This window comes from Dipodomys merriami, unplaced genomic scaffold (assembly GCF_024711535.1).
Source record: "Dipodomys merriami isolate MVZ:Mamm:240054 unplaced genomic scaffold, mDipMer1.0.p SCAF_4, whole genome shotgun sequence".
NCBI lineage: Eukaryota > Metazoa > Chordata > Mammalia > Rodentia > Heteromyidae > Dipodomys > Dipodomys merriami.
Genome location: NW_027205603.1, coordinates 34,127,666 through 34,146,658, shown reverse-complemented (window position 1 = coordinate 34,146,658; position 18,993 = coordinate 34,127,666). Strand labels below are relative to the sequence as shown.

The 18,993-nt window shown below is 38.3% G+C and overlaps 1 protein-coding gene across 1 annotated transcript in view; it reads left to right on the top strand.

Annotated features, from left to right (window-relative positions):
- The window catches only part of Ca8 (carbonic anhydrase 8), a 91,714-nt gene that overhangs the window by 3,269 nt on the left and 69,452 nt on the right, over positions 1–18,993 (top strand). The window contains exon 3 of the mRNA XM_069990778.1: positions 13,022–13,146. Coding sequence (XP_069846879.1) covers positions 13,022–13,146 — 125 coding nt within the window. The remainder of the gene's footprint in view (positions 1–13,021; positions 13,147–18,993) is intronic.

The following is an 18,993-nucleotide window of genomic DNA, read 5'->3' as shown; positions in this document are numbered from 1 at the left end:
AGTTGTTGAGGATTCATTGTCTAGTGAAAACACAATTCTTTAAAGTTCGATGTAAATGTTAATAAATCATTACTGAGAGAATAGATAATGACTAAATGCAAATCCCCATTGAGCTAGTGTATATTCAGCCCTGCCTCACCAGGAGGGAAGAACTATGTGAATTTCTCCCTATGCCGGATGGGGGCACATGGGACCCCCACCTCTATTCTTTGCCTCTTCAGAGACCTTCCAATCCTTCAGAGACCCGGCACTGCTTCTCATGATTTCTTCCCTTTTGATGGTTCTACATACTGAAAAAGTTAACTAAAAAACATGTTTTGATCAGTTTTTTTTTTTTTTTAGGTTACTTAAGCTTCTCTTTAAGTCCTTACTACCCCGTCATTTCTTGAGTTGTATCTTTAAGAAAATGGAAACTGGCATAATTTAAATAGTTGAATATTACTGTATTTCTCTCTACCTCTGTTTTATCTGATTTTTCCCACTTTTAGTTTCTGTCACTAGTGAATAGTGACATGTGCTTTGAAGTACTTGTACCTTTTTAGCTACTTCATGTATAGTGATCTCCGTATTCCTTAATGCTGTGTTTATGCAGTTATACTCTGATAGTTAAGATAGCTTTAAATATTAGGTATTAATGTTTGGAAAATGATGACAGGTCTTTTATAACTGTTTGTTCCCTCATTGTCATGTACCCTCTTTTTTTGTGCTGGTCCTGGGGCTTGAGCTTGTGATCTGGGCATTGTCCCTGGATTTTTTGCTCAAGTCTAGTGCTCTACTACCTGAGCCATAGCTCCACTTCTGGCCTTTTTGGTGGTTAATTGGAGAAGAGTCCCATAGGCTTTCCGGCTGGGCTGGCTTTGAACTGCCATATTCAGATCTCAGCCTCCTGAGTAGCTAGATTATACGCGTGGGCCACCAGCACCTGATTGCCTCCTATTTTAAAATACTTTCTATTCAGATTAATAATCAGTTTTTTGGTATTCTGATGAAACTATTATTTCCAGCTGAGTCAAAATTCTTTCCAGCTGTGACTACATTCTGTTTCTTTTATTAAGCAATATTTTCCCCTGTAAAAATATTTTTATTAACTTTTAAATCTATTTATTATAAATTCATACTAAACATTCTGACAGATGACAGATCTTTTAGCACATTCACAGTCATCAAATTGTTTTCCCACCTTCCCTCCTTCCCAATTTGTCTTTCCTTCTTCCCCATGGTGAAACAACTCCAGGTTTGGATCCTTCAAGGATAGTACACCTGTAAAGTCTTTTGATTATCTCCAGTATTAGATTTCTTCTCTCCTAAATGTAGATTCATTCTCTTTAGGGCTACTCCCTCACTGTGGAGAGTTTCTTATTTCATTTGTTCTAAGGTTTATGTTCCATGAACTTCTGGACAGAGGGGTAAGTGAAGGGTAAGTGTAGGACTATCTGATGTGTCCACAAGGTTGTGTTTAAACCTCTTGGCTTGACTTGATTTACCTGGATGGTCGTCTGGCTTGGAAGTGATTCCAAGCATCATTTGGATGTCATTTGTATACTTTGCTGGCCCTGGTCATGGGCTGGGAAGATCTAAGGCCATATGCCTTTCAGTCCGTCTCTGCACACTGTATGGAAGCTTTTATAGTTTTCCCTTTCCTTCTGTTTTGAAATTTTATAGCCACAGATTTTTGCATGGTATTTATTTCATTCTATGTGCTGGGCATTTGGTGGGTCCTTTTAATCAGGATAATTCTGTCTTTTATTTCCTCGAAATTGTAATATATTTCTTGTACTGTTTTGTTTATAGAAATGCGTATGGTGTCACACACTTATAATCCCAGAACAGAGGCAAGAGGACTACAAGTTTGAGTCCAGCTTGGACTACATACATATTGAGGCCTGCCTAAAAAAATGTTTCTCAGTTTTTATCTCTGTCCTTTTTATTTCTTTCAGTTACCCCTACTTTTCCTTTTCCTCCATTTTCTAGTAAGTTATTCCATTTTCTTTCAGCTTTTTTTCTGCACTTTTAATTCTTGCTTACTTGCTTGTACACACACACACATACATATATATACACACATACAAAGTATATATATGTATATATACACACTCACTCTGAACTCATGATCCTTCTGTCTCAGTATTCTAAGTGTTGAGCTTCCAGGTGTGTGCTACCTTACAGAGCTTCATATTTTTAATTTCTAAAATATGATGTTCTGTGACTTAAAAAAAATTTAAAACTTGTGGGATCCAAGCTGGGCACCAGTTGTATAGCTCATGTCTACCATCCTAGCTACTCAAAAGCTGAGATCTAAAGACCATGGTTTAAAACCAGACAGGACAGACAAATTCTTGAGACTCTGATCTCTAAATAACCAGAAAAAAAACCCAAACCCAATCAAATTAGAAATGGAGTGTGGCTTAAATTGTAGAGTAGCACCAGCTATGAGTGACAAAGCAAAGGGACAGCCTGTGACCTTGAGTTTAAGCTCAGTACTGGCAAAAAAATTGTTTTTTATAGCATTCAGTATTTCATGACTGTGAAACTTTTCTTCATTCTTTTCTATATTGCTTCTTTCCTGTTCTGTTTATTTTAGGCTCTTCCATATACTTGTTTTGGTCCTTGTCTTTGACTCTGAGAGTCTCATCAAATGTGTAATGATCTTGGTTCCTTGTTTGTATGTGAGAATGGCCCTAAAAAGTGAATGAAAAGCTCTGAGCACAGGGTCTGGTGTACGTCATGGGGTCTGGTGTTCCTCATGGTACCTGACTTTCTTGTGGAGACCTCTTCACAGGTCTCATTGATTTCCCTGGAACGTATCTACTTTTTGTTTTTGGTTTTGTTTTTGTTTGGAGTAGAGGGCTAGCTCACACCTGGTTCTTGGCCATCATCAGGAGCATCACCATTTGGTACCCATTTTTCCTCTGTCAGGGAATATAAGGTAGTTTCTTGGCTATGAAGAATAGGAGGGAGAGGCATAACAGATTCTCTTAAAGACCTTAAATATATTTTCCTGCTTATAGTTTTCTGCTTTACTTTTCCATAGGGGAAATATTTGATGTCTTTATCTCCTGAGTCTTTTCAGCTATGTGAATCCATTTGTCTGCTATAACAAAATACCATAGGCAAGGTAGGTTATAATAGGCATTTATTTTTCACAGTTGAGTCTGAAGTCCAAGGTCAAGTTGGCTGTAGAGTTAGCATCTGATGAAGACTTGTACTGGGCTTCATAATCGTGCCTTGTTGCTGTCTCCTCATCTGACAGACGGGCAAAAAGGGCCACAGGAGCTTCTGTGTAAGGCATGAAGCCATTTCTTAAGGCTGTAACTTCATGAATCACCTCCTGAAAGTTCCCATCTGTGATGTTGTTGCATTTGGGACTGAGTTGCAACATGCATTTTGGAGGGCATGCAAACATTCAAACCATAGCACTTGGCGTCAGTGGTATTCATTGCTGGCCTCTGCCCTTCCTCTGCCTATAGATTTGTTTTGCTGAATTACCACCTTTGAGTCCACTTTACCAACTCCTCAATTTCTCTGAGGCTGTTATTTCCACTCTTGTTCATTCTGCCCTGGTGAATTTTTGGCCCTTTGTTTAGTGAGGATTGAGAAGTGGGGGCGAGGGTGATAAGTACTGGAATTCTGGAGTATAGTTCTAGTTGTGTGATTGGAGCTATTTCCTTCATTTATAGCATGTTGTCATTTTAAGTAAAAAGCACTGTATAACTAAGCACATCTATTTTTTTGTGTGATGCCAGTTCTGGGTCGTGAACTCAGCTCTTGGGTACTATCTCTGAGTTTTTTTGCTCAAGGCTAGTACTCTACCACTTGAGCCACTGCTCTGCTTCCAGCTTTTTGCAGGTTAATTGGAAATAAACCTCTCATGGATTTTTTTTTGCCTGTGTTGGCTTTGAACTTTTATCCTTGGACCTCAGCCTCTTGAGTAGATAGGATTACATTTGTGCTCCACTAGCACTTGGCAGCACACTTATTTTTAATTAAAAAATAGAAATTAGTGCTGGACAGTGGTAGAGTGCTTGCCTCGCATGCATGAGGCCCTGGGTTCTATTCCTCAGCACCACATAAGCAGAAAAAGCTGGAAGTAGTGCTGTGGCTCAAGTGGTAGAGTACTAGCCTTGAAGCGAAGAGCTGAGGGACAGCGCCCAGGCCCAGAGTTCAGGCCCCATGACCGACGGAAAAAAGAAAAAAAAAAAAGAAAAAAGAAAGAAAGGAAAAAAAAGAGAGAAATTAAAACGGAGTTTATACTTACCATACTACTGAAACCTCAGATCTTCTTGAGTCTGTCAGTGGTTGAGGTTACTTTGTTTTCTTTCTTTTTCACTTTTTTATATTAACCATTATATAATTATCCTAAAAGTCCATTATATTATAATAATTGTATAATAATTTGATGCTTATGCTTACTTAGTATAGCTTCTTAAACATAGTTTTAATGATTTGGTTCCCATATAGAAGTCCATCTGGATAAATTGCCTTAATTTGTAATTGAGCTATTTCATGGGCATGAGCTGAACTCTCCTGTCCCCTCCCCATACCCTCACCTGCTAAAACTTCTCAGGCCAGGATCACTGGTGTCCTCTTTCCCCCTCACCCCAGTGGCCAGTGTGTAATTCTTACTTTAACTCTGTTTAAGTTGAATGGAATTTTGGGAAACCTTCTCTACTATTGGTCCCTGTGACACAGTCTCCTGATGTTTCTTTTACATTTTAATTGCCTGTTCTCTGCTAGTTCTTCACGCTCCATTATTCTTAAATAATAGGGTTCTCAGTGTTTCCTGGTGAACTCTCTTCTCAATACTGCACACGCCCCACAGGCAGTGAGTGTACCACGTGGATGTTAAGCTACTCTGCTCAGTGTCCTTTTTCCAATAAATAGCATCTAGGTTTAGGAAAGGGGATGTTGCTGTAAGTCCTCTGGGTGACATGGGTTTCTGGAGGGTAGCTGGGCTGCCAGCTTCCTCCAGTCACAGACCCTCTGATGGGTGCTGGACAACATGGACTTCAATAGTTCAGGTGTGAACAGTCCTTTCCTCAATGAGAAAGTTATGTAATCTCCCCTATTGTTGACTGTTTTTATTTTAGAACTCTGTACCTATGCATGACAAATATACTTGTACATCACATCATTGAAAATACTGGCTGCTGTTAATTTGTCCTGTAGTTGCCATTTTTTCCTTTCACATGTATTTAGTTCATTTAACTTATGTGCTAGTCCCTCAGCATTTACTTATTACTTGCCACTTGTAAATTCACTTATCTCTAAAGCCATGTATATACTATGACTGAAATGACCAGGAGGGAAAGTCTATAAATAGCTTCTAGCCCCTCTGTCTCGTCTGCAGTGCTGGGAGGCAGTAGAGCCTGAGGGGACTTAGAAAGCCCACAAGCTAAGAGAACTATATGCATTATTAGGAGAGAACCTGGACCTCAAGCATGGGTGCTCACTGGTGTCCTCTGACTAGCAGGGTGAATTTGACAGTCTTTCTTTTACCTTAAGTTACATAATTTCGGATAAGGTAACTATAAACCAGACCTATTACCTGCTCTCTGTGAGGTTGCTGTGATAGGTTATGAAAGATAAATACAGCAGGGGAAATTATTTTTGGTGGAAAATATTAGAGAAGGGGTTGTGGAGAAACTTCTTGTGTCACTTGAAATGATCCTTGAAGGGTGAATAGCTTAGAGGTGTGGTGGGCAGAAGGGACAACATACAAAAGACAGATGTGGGAGGGTCTAGAGATAGTACAGGGAAGCTAAGTCCTGTCGTGTTTCTGGAAGAGAAGATTCAGTTATCATAAAAGGAATTAATGAGTAGGCCTGGAAAGTAGGCTCAGTGGTAGAGTGCTTGCCTCACATGCATGAGGTGCTAGGTTTGATTCCTCAGCACCACATAAGCAGAAAAAAGCCAGAAGTGGCACTGTGGCTCAAATGGTAGGGTGCTAGTCTTGAGCTGAAGAGCTGAGGGACAGCGCCTAGGCCTAGAGTTCAGCCTCCACAAGTGACCAAAAAAAAGGAATTAATGGGTAATAGCACAAAGGTGGTTTGGAACACAGTTATGAGGGACCTCTGCTGTCTACATTTTCAATAAAGTCAGAACTAGTGTGTTGCTTTAGGAAAGGTAACCTGGGATCCCTTAATATGAGACTGGATCTGTGAGAGTTTGGGAGCTGGTTTAAGGGTTTATGCAAAAGACTCAGTGACTATAGCCCTGATTTATTACCTGTTAGAGGAAGAGGAAGGGTGACATGGAAATTTCTGAGATTCAGTTTATAGAACTCCAGTGAGTAGCCCTGTGGCATAGAAGATATGACGGAGTCCTTGAAGAGATAGGCAGTGGTGGAGCTCCTGGACTGGGTCTTGGTTCATGTTCTGTCACTGTTCCCCGACCTTCTAGCTGGGCATATTCAAAGTGGCAGTCAGCACATTCTAGGGGTGACCTAGCCAGACTGTGGGCCCTGTTGTCACCTTAAGCATGTAGAAATTGGTTATGGCCACCATAGAGATCATTTCGTTTCTACATTTAAGGTGCATAGGCAAATTACAATAAAATATATTTGTGATGGTGTGACAAGTAGCAGAAATATAAAAATATAATAATGGTAGTCCTCACTAACCTTTAACTGGAGATTACACCAACCCTCTCCTGTTTTTTCCTATCATGCATACCTGTGAGAAGATATAATTTAGGTATAGCAAGAGACTAACAACAATAAGAAATAATGCAGTCGACCAATTCTAATAACATACTATAAAAGTTAATGTGAATGTGGTTTTGTTTTTCTCTCTGGAATTTTCCATTTGGCATTTTCAGCTTGTGGTTGACTGTAGTTAACTGCAGTTCCAGAATGTGAAGCTGCGAGGAGGGTCTTAGCACAGAATGGTAACCAGAGGGTTGTGAGATTCAGGTAGTGAGAAAGCATGAGACTGTTGAAGGCTGCTCCATGACAGGTCATTCCATCTGATTACAAGCAGTATATTAAAGGTAATGACATCTTGTTTTTCAAGACAAGGGCTTGCCATGTAGTCTTAGTTGGCCTCAAATTTGAGATTCTTCTTCCTCAGCCTTCCAAGTGATGGAATTATATGTGTGTACTACCACACCAGCAAGAGTAATGACTTTTTTTTTTTTTCCCTGTCGTGGGGCTTGAACTCTGGGTCTGGGCACTGTCCCTCAGCTCTTCAGCTCAAGGTTAGTACTCTACCACTTGAGCCATAGCGCCACTTCTGGTTTTCTGGTGGTTTATTGGAGATAAGAGTTTCATGGACTTTCTTGCTAGTGCTGACTTTGAACCATGTCCTCAGATCTCAGCTTCCTGAGTAGCTAGGATTATAGGCATGAGCCACCCATGCCCGGCTGAGAAGAAGCTCTTTTATTTATGTGATTGAAAAGAGTATTCATGGATGAAAATCATTCACCTCTGAATTATATACGTCTAAGGTATATAATTCAAAAAGTTGAATTATAACTTTGTCTATAACTTGGAAGTTGTGTTTGTGCTAAATATGCCTCCAAAATTTGTACTGGAAGAAATATCTCTAAAATCTGAAGACAAAGTACTTCTAATCTTCACAACATTTTTTAAACAGTAATGACATTTTTAATAGGTCATCAATGTGAGAAAAATTGCTAATCAGGATAGGTCATTTGTGCCATCTACTGTAACTTAATATAGAAACTTTAATTAGAAAGTTTTACTTCTGGGACCTTTATAATTTTCAATACTAATTTTAGGCTACATAATTATTATTATCAATCATACTTACCCCCTTCATGAAAACTTTTCTAGTGGTTCTTAGTAACTTTACTTATGTAAAGATAGACGTCAAAATATATTGAATTATTTTCACTAAAGTGGCTCTGCATTTTCTGTCTATTGAAATATCAGAGATGACTTTTTTCATGATTCTGTATTATTTATTGTTAGCTAACTGGGGAGCTTGATTATCTGGACACTTTCTTTAATCTGCTTCTTTTTTTGTGCACACACATACCACATACATATTGAATGGTACATATTTTATTGGTAAGTACACTGTGTTTAAGTAACAGAAATAAATTTGATTGAATGGGAGACAGTAATCAAGTCAAAACAATAAATTATGGATTATCATCAGAAAAAATCTGTGGCTTTGGGACTATAATATAGAAATCCAAAATCACTCAGAAGCCAAATCTTAAAGATGAATTGTTCTTCTATTAGTCTGTATGGAGTAGGTCTATAGTGTACTGGAATCTAATACTGTTGTGGTACCTGCTATTGGTTTTTATAGTTCCTTAATTGTCATTTGGAAAGGCAAAATTCTATAGTGACATCACTAAATACACCATGAACCAATGGATCAAGCCAGTAATTCTAGCTATTTGAGAGGCTGACAATGAGAAGACCATGATACCAGGCCAGAGCATGTGGAAGAGAAGCAAAGCTGCCTGTGATACCCTCTATGACAAGAAGTTGAAAGTAGGCTGACTGTGGCTGATGTGCATGCTTAGGCAGGAATTGAGACCCCTTTCTTAAAAATAACTAGTGAAAAACAGGGCTGGAGGCATGGCTCAGTGGTATCATGCCAGCCTAGAATGAGGTCTGGAGTTCAAATCCTTGACCTTAGTACTGGCACACAAAGAAGAGATAAACTCAAACATCCCCCTCATCCACAACCAACACCTTTATAACAAATATCTCTCATAAACCATGGCATTACTATGTATCATAAAATGGGTATTTTACATTCAGAGAGGAAGGATACAATGTTGTCCAGCATCTACAGTATTAGTAGGGGTGGGGAACATTTTTCTGCCAAGGACTACACAAAATATCAATATGGACAGACAGCATAGAAAATCAATGAGAAGCATACGTCTTCCATAGACCAGTTGTTCCTTCTAGACACAACCAAGATCAAACATCATTTGAGACCTGATTGTATTTTCCCATCGAGTGTGGCTATGTCTCCTAAGAAGCATCTAAGGAAGTGGAGGTGATGGCAGTGTCATCAGTTTATTTTATATTCTTTCTACAAGTTTGTTATTCCAAGGACAACCAGCCTATGGTCAGCACAATCTGCATGTTGTTTCACTGTTGCTCTTTTGATGTAATGTTATTATTGCTATTACACCTGCCCTGTAGTGACCAAATATCACTCACCAAAATCTGATATTCAGTAATGGAGGAAGAGTGTATCTTTTAGTATGAATGATTTTATTATGAATATAAGCTTTAAAAGGGGGAAAATAATGCCTTAAGAGGATCTGACCAAATGGGTAAAACAGAGCTGTGATTTATTTTTAGTCTATAAACACAATCACTCAGGAGATGAACAGGTAGTGCTTTTACTTAGTACCTCATAAACTTTGAGTTTAGTGTCTTGTCATTTTTTTAATGACCTTACATTTCAGCCCAGTAGAACATAAGATCCATGAGATCAGGAATATTGTCTATTTTATCAAAACCCCAATGTTCTATACAGTGTTTGGTCCAATGGAGTAGATGACCGGGAATATTTGTAAATGGACCTCTAGGGCTTCGAACTTCTCTTCAATGCATGGATCTGCGAAACTTAAATTTCCAAGATGTTTAAAATTTGATCTCTGTAAGTTTTAAGCTAAAGGCATGATTGCTTTTATTCATTTATTTTTGGCAATACTGGGGTTTGAGTTTAGGCCTTCGTGCTTTTTAGGCAGGTGCTTTACAACCTAAGCCATGTCCCCAGCCCTTTAGATTTATTTTTCATATGTGCTTTTGCTCAGGGCTTGGCCTACCTGTGCCTCTCAAGTTGGGGTGATAGGCATGTCCTACCATAGCATACCTGACAAGTTGGTTGGGATGAGGGTCTTGCTACTTTGTTGTGTGGCTTGGCCTAAGTTGCTGTCCTCCTGATCTCTGCCTCATGAGTAGCTGAGATTATAGGCATCCCTTGTGTTTTATTGCTTTTAAAGACATACTGGGGCTGAAATAGTGGCACAGGCCTATAAACCCAGTACTCAGAAGGCAGAGGCAAGACAATTGAGAGTTCTGGGCCAGCCTAGAATACATATTGAGACTTGATAACTAAGCAAGCAAAATAAACAAAACAACAAAAACAAACCCTGGCATTGATCCTGTGGGATTTTGGGTTTTTATATTTTTGGGTGCTGATTCTGGGGCTTGAACTCAAGGCTTTTTGTTCTCATTTGGCTTTTTTTTACACCACATCTGCAGTCTGGCATTTTGCTTGTTCTTGGAGATAGTGTTTTGGAGACTTTTCTGCCTGGGCTGGCTTTGAACTGTTATGCTGAGATCTCAACCTCCAGTGTAGCTATGATTACAGATGTGAGTCACTGGTGGTGCCCAGCTGTGAAATGTATTTTTGAAACATGAGTTTCTTTCTCTTCCCCTGAAATCACTGTCAGGGTTAGGTGTATTTTCCTTTTCTGCAAGAAAGTACTAGTAGACTGTTACATAACAGATTTAGAAAGTGTGTGTGTGTGTGTGTGTGTGTGTGTGTGTGTGTGTGTGTGTGTGTGTGTGTGTGTGTGTGTGTGTGTGTGTGTGTGCATTGAGTATATTGAATAAAGGGACTTGGAGAGAGATTTTTTTAAAATCCTCTTTCCTATTTCACATTTTGTGGTGGTGGTTGTCATTGTTACCATCATAGTCTTCTTTTTCTTCTTCTTCTTTTTTTTTTTTTTTGGTCTGGTCATGGGGCCTGAACTCTGGGCCTGGGCGCTGTCCCTCAGCTCTTCAGCTCAAGGCTAGCGACCTACCACTTGAGCCACAGCGCCACTCCAGCTTTTTTCTTTCTGCTTATGTGGTGCTGAAGAACCGAACCCAGGGCCTCATGCATGCAAGGCAAGCGCTCTACCACTGAGCCACCTTCCCAGCCCTTCTTTTTCTTCTTTTCTTTTTTCTCCTCCTCCTCCTCCTCCTCCTATCCCTTTCCGTCTTCTTCCTTTCCCTTCTCCCTCCTCATCCTCTTCCTCCTCCCTCTCCTCTTCCTCTTTCTCATCATTTTCCTCTTCCTCTTCCTTGTTCTCTTCCTTTTCCTTTCTTGTAGTAACATGCAACCAAACCTCCTCTAAGAGAAATTTACAACCTTCTCCTAAAAATTGAGAAGTATAGAAATGACCCCTGAAGCCTCAGGTTGGTTTATGCTGTGCATAATACTGAGTTAAGGGTGTTTTCTCTTTCTGATGAAGCAGGTGGATGCGATGTGAGATTCTAAATATTCTCCTCCTCTTCCTCTTTCTGATTTGGATGATAAGGTACAAAGTGGGTAGATTCATAGTCTCCTTTCCCATTTTTCTTAAGACCAAATTTGGAAAACCAAGGAGTTGGAGTGGTGGTGAGTATATTCAGAGACTGTGACATCTGCTTAGAAAAAAAAAAGTCACACGCATTCTTAAACCCACAGTTTGGATGTTTACAGATGAGGAAAATGGAGTAAGCCTCTAGAGCAGTTGTGAATGTCTATAAACTTTCTTGATCCATGTATTTGATTGTTTTGATTGTCTTAGAAAATAGGAGCAGAGGAACTGCAGTTTAGAAATCTAGGCTTAAAGAATTCATTGTTTTCTAGTTCATGTTCATAGATATTGAATTTGGGTTTCCTTGTCCCCGAGTCCTACTTGGGACATAAATCAGTTGCAGGTTCTTTGGTGGGTGACTGGGTCAGGCCACAGGAATTAACCCTCTCAGCCCCCCTTTCTTCTCATTTCTGAGGATGCTGACATTGATCCTTTTGTGTTTTTAATTTTCTTAATGTAAATTAGGTTAAACATTAGGAAGAACTATGCGATTCTGTAACATGATCTTATGCTTATTGTAACTCCCTTGCATTTTACCTCATTTCCCCTTGAGGTGAATTTTAAGGAGCTAAAATGAAGAATTAAATTGTTTTTTATAGTGGACACTTTTTCTTTCTATTGGAGCCCATAGAAAGCTAAGAAACAAATTTGGGAGACACCTCTCACAAGGACTTCATCACCTTCACCTTGTGTGATAGGCTTATTTCTCCATCCATTTTCTGCCTCTTTGTTGCCTTACTTCCTTGTGCTAATTTATGCATTCTAAATGTACTGTATGTACATTGACATAAGAATCCTTAAAGCCTATCTAGAATAAGACACTGAGTAAGAAGCAACCAAGCAAACAAATATTTCTGCATCTGTTTTTTTGTTTTTGTTTTTGTTTTTTGTATTTGGGGGTAGACAAGCACCTGTTCTCAATAGAGCAATCTGGAATTTGTTATTCAAAAATGGCCACCCACGTGTGTGCAGCAATAGAGTGTTTATTGGTGAAGCTTTTTTTTTTTTTGACTGAAAACAACTTTAAATTCTTAGCTGATACTGTTTTAGAATTGGAGAGAAATGTTCAGGATGAAACAATGTTTATTTGTTTTGAGAGTGGCCATTTGTTTGTAATACATTTTAATAAAAGCTTTTACCTATACCATCAATAAGTATTTTAAAATGTTCTTTATCACTTAAAGACAGATTCTCTTCCAAATGTAATTCTCAGTATCTTTTAGTGTGCCCTGGTTTGGGACAGAGTTCTGTGTTATTTTCAGAATAGGGACAGTACCTTGTGGAACTGATTTTAATAATTTGAGTATTGTTATTTGTCATAATTTATCATAATTTTATTTTGTTTGCACTGTATGTAATACACAGATTGACTTTGTATTAGTTCTTTTCTTGGTTAATTTTGTTAGCCTAAGTCTGTTACCTAAGTTGGAACCCGGCTAGGATCAACAGATAATATAAATACACAATTTGGTTTATTGATAGGTCTATAGCCACATGTTTGAGTCTCAGAATATCTTCCAGTCTGCTAAGCTTAAGTCTCAAGGAAAAATTTCTTTTCTTTGTCTAATTCTGTTGAAAATATAAAGATCTTAAAACACATGTATTATCATCCCCAAGTTTTCTAGGCTCTTTGTATCAGAATAACCAGAACAAAAATATTAGGCAAACCCAGATAGCATGTCGTGCCAGGCCAATACACAGATGTAATTCAGTAAAACTTATTTTCTCTTTTCAGTTCTGTCTGGAGGACCATTGCCCCAAGGGCATGAATTTGAGCTGTATGAAGTTAGGTTTCATTGGGGAAGAGAAAACCAGCGTGGTTCTGAGCACACCGTTAATTTCAAAGCTTTTCCCATGGAGGTAAGAATAAGAACTGTCTTGTAAAAATCTTGTTGCTTGGTAAAGAATTCTATACATTCCTGAAAACAGTTGGTTTAAAATTGAATGCATAATTCTTGGATTTTATCAGTTCGTAGAATATAATGAAATGTTAAGCTTGGGCTAGCTGGTGAGGTTTTCTACCTACTTACTGGGTTTGGAATGTGTAGGCAAGCAATTGGTCATAATGATGATCCACACATTTTCTTTTCTTCTTATTAGCTTATGTGCATTATACAGAAGTTCATTGTGATACTTTCATGCATGTTCATTATATAGTTTGATCTAATTTCTCTGGTCTGTGTTACTCTTTCTTATCTCCTCTCCCTTTGGTCTGTACTTGTAAGGCTCACCCTGGTATAATTCCTTTCTGTTGCCTGTGTAAATTTGGTAGGTCACTTCTCCAGATGCTCAAGTAGGAGATGAGCTGGAGACAACTGTTGAAAAATCTCTGCAGTAGTTTAAAAGTCTAGTTCAGATCACTGATAGTTTAGTCACTGAGGACAGGGAATCCTAGAGAATGAGCAGAGAGGGAATCCTAGAAAATAGTCACTTTATCTGAAGTTTTCCCTCTCCCACTTACCTTCTTAGTGAATGTCCACTTTTTCTCACTATCTAGTTGAAGTGTCTTGTCACTCCTGAGACTTCTTCTGATTTCTTTCCTCAGGCCAAATTCTTCTTTTTGTCCTCCTGGTATACATGCTAGTTCTTATATATCAAGGTCTGATATGCCTTTCTTGCTGCTTGTGCTGTTCAGGAGAGGGTCTCCCTTTCATTGTTCTGTTGATGCCCTTCCCTTAGCACGCTACCTGTCGCGTCATAGTGGCATGTTGGTGAAGTTGAGGGGATATTCCAGATGGGCCAGGCTTTGTTTGTATTTCTTTCTATAAGGAACCTCAGTTCTCCTCAGGAAACAGTTATTTTCTGGCATGTGAGTGTATTTTTTCCTTTTTATTCCCTCCCTCTCACCTTCCCTTCTTTTCTTCCATCCACTCACTTGTGTATTCTTCTCCTCTGGGTGATCTAATCCATTTTAAGCCTTTAGGTTTTAATATATCTGCTTGAGATGTTATCTTTGCCTCGATTTATATAGGCAACTATGTAATGGATTTTCTGATCTGGGTGCCTGATAGACATGACAGATTCAGTACAACCCAACTCTTAAAAGAAGAATAAATTTAGAGCTGCTGGAATGCTAGTCTTTCTCCTCTGCCATTTCCAATTGCACACATGCTTAATATCATATGTAGAATTGCTCATGGCCAGATAGCTTATCTACTACCAACTCAATGATGGGAAATCCCTACCATATAATTTATATATATATGATATGTGTAATTTAAAAGATTAAGTTGGAGTATTTCTTAGCATTACCTTAATTAGAATTTTAAAAATCCTTTTGGAAAATAAGGATATTTATTTCAGTAAAAGAAAAGACCTGGACTTTAAAAGTGAAATGTGACATGTTTTAAGGATTGAGGGAAATATCCCAAATTCTAGTATGTTAGAGAATGTCTGAGGAATGTGATTGTGATGATAGTAGAGAATAGAGGTTCTCAAAGGCCTTGTTGGGAAAGATCTTCATGTTTCTCTCCTTTTCCTAGGAGCTTTTTTTAAAAAAAAGATTAAATAATTAGCATATATTATTTGTACAAGGGGGTTTCATTATGACATTTACATAAATATATATGTGCTATGTGGAGGTGGGTATTGAAATTAGGGCCTCATGCTTGCTAGACAAGTACTCATTGGATCCTCAGCTCCCTAGGTAATTTTGTTTTGTTTTGTTTTTAATGCCTAAATGTATCCTCTGATTTCTACTACCTTAAAACTATTCTTTATCACCTCCGGATCCTGTCGTGTCCTGAGCAAACCTCAGGAGGAAAAGTTCATAACCAAACACATGAGCAAAGAGGACTCCAAACAAGGTAGTCCAAAACAGTGGAAGTGGCTGGCCACATAGGGAAGGGTAAGAGGACAACAGGACAAGTCCTGCCGGCCCTCCTTTTTGGACTGCATCTTATTTTCTTGGTTTTGCTTAATTTATGTTGATTGTAAAGGTGATGTATAGAGGGGTTACAGTTACAAAGGTCTGGTAAAGAGTACATGTCTTTTTTAACATTTGATCCTCAGCAGGCTCCAGTAATCATAGGCTTGGGGTGAGATGGATGTAATTGGGCAAGAAAGGCCTTCTGGACAGAAATGCCACAGTTTGCTTGTGGCACACTGTTTGTAGTTCAGGGAAAGTTTAATTTGATTATGGAGTCAGTGATCTGTGTTCTCTGTCTGTATAGTCAGGATTTTGGGACCAAATGTACCAACAGGTCCGGGTACTTGATGCTGTTTTCATTGCTCTGGTCCATTTAGCATAGGTAATGGATTGTTTTCAGTGAAGATTGAATGTTAACAGTTACAACTTTGCTTCTGAAGAAATATTTATATTTAAGACAATGGAATTAATGGATTGTATTTAGAGAGTAATATTTATATGCTTTGTAATCTCAGATTATCCTTGATGTAATCCCTGATAAAATGCTTGCATAAATCACCTGGCTTTTGGTTATGGCTATATCCTATTGTGTGAATAAATGAGATGGGTGTACAGAATTAGAGGGAGAATTAGAGGGTATGCCAGTTTTTAAAAATAAAGGCTGTGAGGGCACTTGGTGATTGGAGAGAGTCCACATAGAAGAACATTGCAGGAGTAGTAATGTGTTGTCAAATATAGTGTTGCTGGTCCCTGTTCTGAACAGCCACTAAAGATCACCTGAAACACAAGACTATGGGCAACAAGACAGTGGAGAGAAAGGAAACCAGTTTCCTTTTAGAACACATTACTTATTTTAATATATTTATTACTTGAGAATGTTATTCATAGTTCACATTTTAGGGCCAATTTTAATGTCACAGTTACCTCCATGCATCAATTCCCTTCTTGGTTTCATTAAAATTATGTCTGGTTTGTTAAACAAATACAGTAAACAAATGTTTGCCATATTGTTACTTGTAATATATAGCTTTTCATAGAACTCTGTGAACTCTGGGAGACTTTGACATTTTAACATTACTGCAAGTATAATAATAATATACTGAATATATTTTTTACGCTTTTTTTCCTAAGCTACAATTAAATTTTATTTTGGCTTCACCAGTAGATACATGTGAGTTATTTTTACAAACCCTATTTCCTGTATTCTGGTCCCACTCAGAAATTAGATGTTTAGCTTTATATATTTATTTATTTTTTGCACTCTCTGCCTGGACCATCTTTATTTATTTTATTATCTTTAAGAGGTGTATTCAATACAACATGCTTATTTGTAAATAATGCATCTTGATCATTCTCGCTCCATTCATCATTCTCTTCCACCTCTCCCAACTTCACTGGAATCACTACCAACACTACTTCAAAAATTGACACTGCAATTTTTGCCTTCCAACTCTGTCACCAGCAGCTCCTTCTCTAAGCAAGGTGGATAAAGCATACCATTTGTGTTTTCCCCAACTGAGATTTTTCAGTTTTCAGAATCATGCTTCTACAGCTATCTGACATCTGACCACGCTTGAACAGCTGAGTGCTGTTACAAATAGTTCAGGTCTAAATGTCAATGCCTTAGCAAGAAAAAAAATAACTGTGTTGCATTTCCTTTCCTGTTACCTCTAAATATAATATGTATGCTCATACATTAAATATACTATTACAAATGTGTGGGTCCTATTTGCCCGGTGGAAATCTTTGAATTGATTTGAGAGTATTTCGCTTTATTATTATTTAATCAAGACCTTAACATGAGTAGAAGGTATTTGATTTCAGACTTTGAGATCCACCACAATTCTTGCATATTTGTTCTTCTGGCACTGTGGAAGCCTTTTGTTTTCTTGGAACATGGTGAACATCTTGGCATATGAATTCCAACTTTACTGGCGGTGCCATTATTCTAACACAGGTATGCTCTGTGTACTCACCTCTCTGCAGGAATTGTATGCCATCCCCATTAATTGTTATTCTACAACTGGAACTTTTGGATATTTAGGTTCACAGCTTCACATTCTAGTTTCACTATATTTGTCCGTGGACAGACTATAGAAGCAATCAATTCTTTGCTGCTTCAAAACAGCCAAACTCTGTGATCTATATAGTTTTTGGCAAATTGTGGTCAGTCTTTACACATAAAGAGTTACTCTCTGAGTGATTCTCAGGCATTTGCATTTTATGCTGGATCAATAAAATTGAAAAAGAAAAGTGATGAGGCAAACAATTGATAAAGAACAGATCTTTAATTGCCAAATGGAGGAGGGACATGGTCTGAGAATAAGCCACTGACCTTTACAAATTGAGTAGATTAAGTATTTTAAAAACTTGCTACATTATTTCTATTTTCATCTTTCACTTCAGGTACATAAAACTTTCTCAGGGTTGGGCACTGTTTTGGCCCATAGACCAGCAGAGAGTATGTATGGTCATGACTTTCTCACCTTCTTGGCCTAAAAGTCTGCGACTTATAGTGTATTACACAGCACGTGATCCAGTTCTTTTGTGGGCAGACCCTTATCTTTATTTATGTTGTATTTAAAGAGCTTTATTTGCTCTCTGTATTCTGAAAGGGCTTAGTGATAAACTACCCACATATGAGCTGTTCTGGGAGATTTAGTGCATTATGTCAATAGAAGGAAAAATAGAAGTTCATTGTACAGAGAGGAGCCGTTAATTGTGAACAGTTCAGGCCTTGGTTCCAAGAAAGGCCAATGATAATGTAATGAAGACTGTATCTCATAATATAATTATAATATTAACCACTACAATTGTTCCCTTTCCTTGTAGCACTGGTCCATAGGGTCCACTTTTCCAGATCCTATCCCTATACTTCTTCCTTCTTTTCAGGCAAATGAGACTGTTATGAAATGTTCTCTTGGTAACTTGATCATTTGCATATTTACCTGAGAGTATATATTGTTTAATTGTTTTTGGTATGTGTGTGTGTGTGTGTGTGTGTGTGTGTGTGTGTGTGTGTGTGTGTGTGTGTGTGTGTGTGTGTGTGTGTGTGTGTGTTGGAGTTTAAACTAAGGGCCTGGGCACTGTCTCTGATGAGATTCTTTTGCTCAAGGCTAGGGCTCTACCTTTTGAGTCACAGCTCAATTTCCAGCTTGTTGGTAGTTTATTGAAGATAAGAGTCTTACAGACTTTCCTGCTCAGGCTGGCTTCCAAACATGATCCTTAAATCTCAGTCTTCTGAGTAACTAAAATTACCTACAGGCATGAGCCACTAGCACCTGGCTGATTCTTATTACTTCTTTTACTGCTCTGAAGAAATCCTATGAAGAATTTTCTTGGACAATAGTGAAATTATTATCTTTACAAGTTATTGGGCTTCCCAGACCATCCCAAACAGCGTTATAGGTTTGCAAATCTCTTCTAAGAGAGACTTCCATTGACTAAGAAAATGGTATGTGAGAACTTTATGAGTCAGAATATGATATGAGAATTAGATATATAATATATATAATGACAAGATTTTAGGTTTAAAAGGAACATTTGAGATTATCTAATCTAAGTGCCCATTTAACACAGAAATCTTAGGAACTGAAAGGTGAAGCATCATGGAACAAGTTGAAGGAAACCATAATATATTACTGGAAGAGTAGTTAATTATCCCACTTAAGAAATTATTATTCTGTCCTACAGTTCTTTCTGCTAATGCTTTTGATAGACACATATAAGACAATGGGCTATCCTTGCTCCCTTTGTCCCTGCAGCTACCTCAAATGCAGAATGCGTGTTTGAGAAATTGGACTTTCATCGGAGGGTGGGAGTGAGGTTGTGGCCATGTG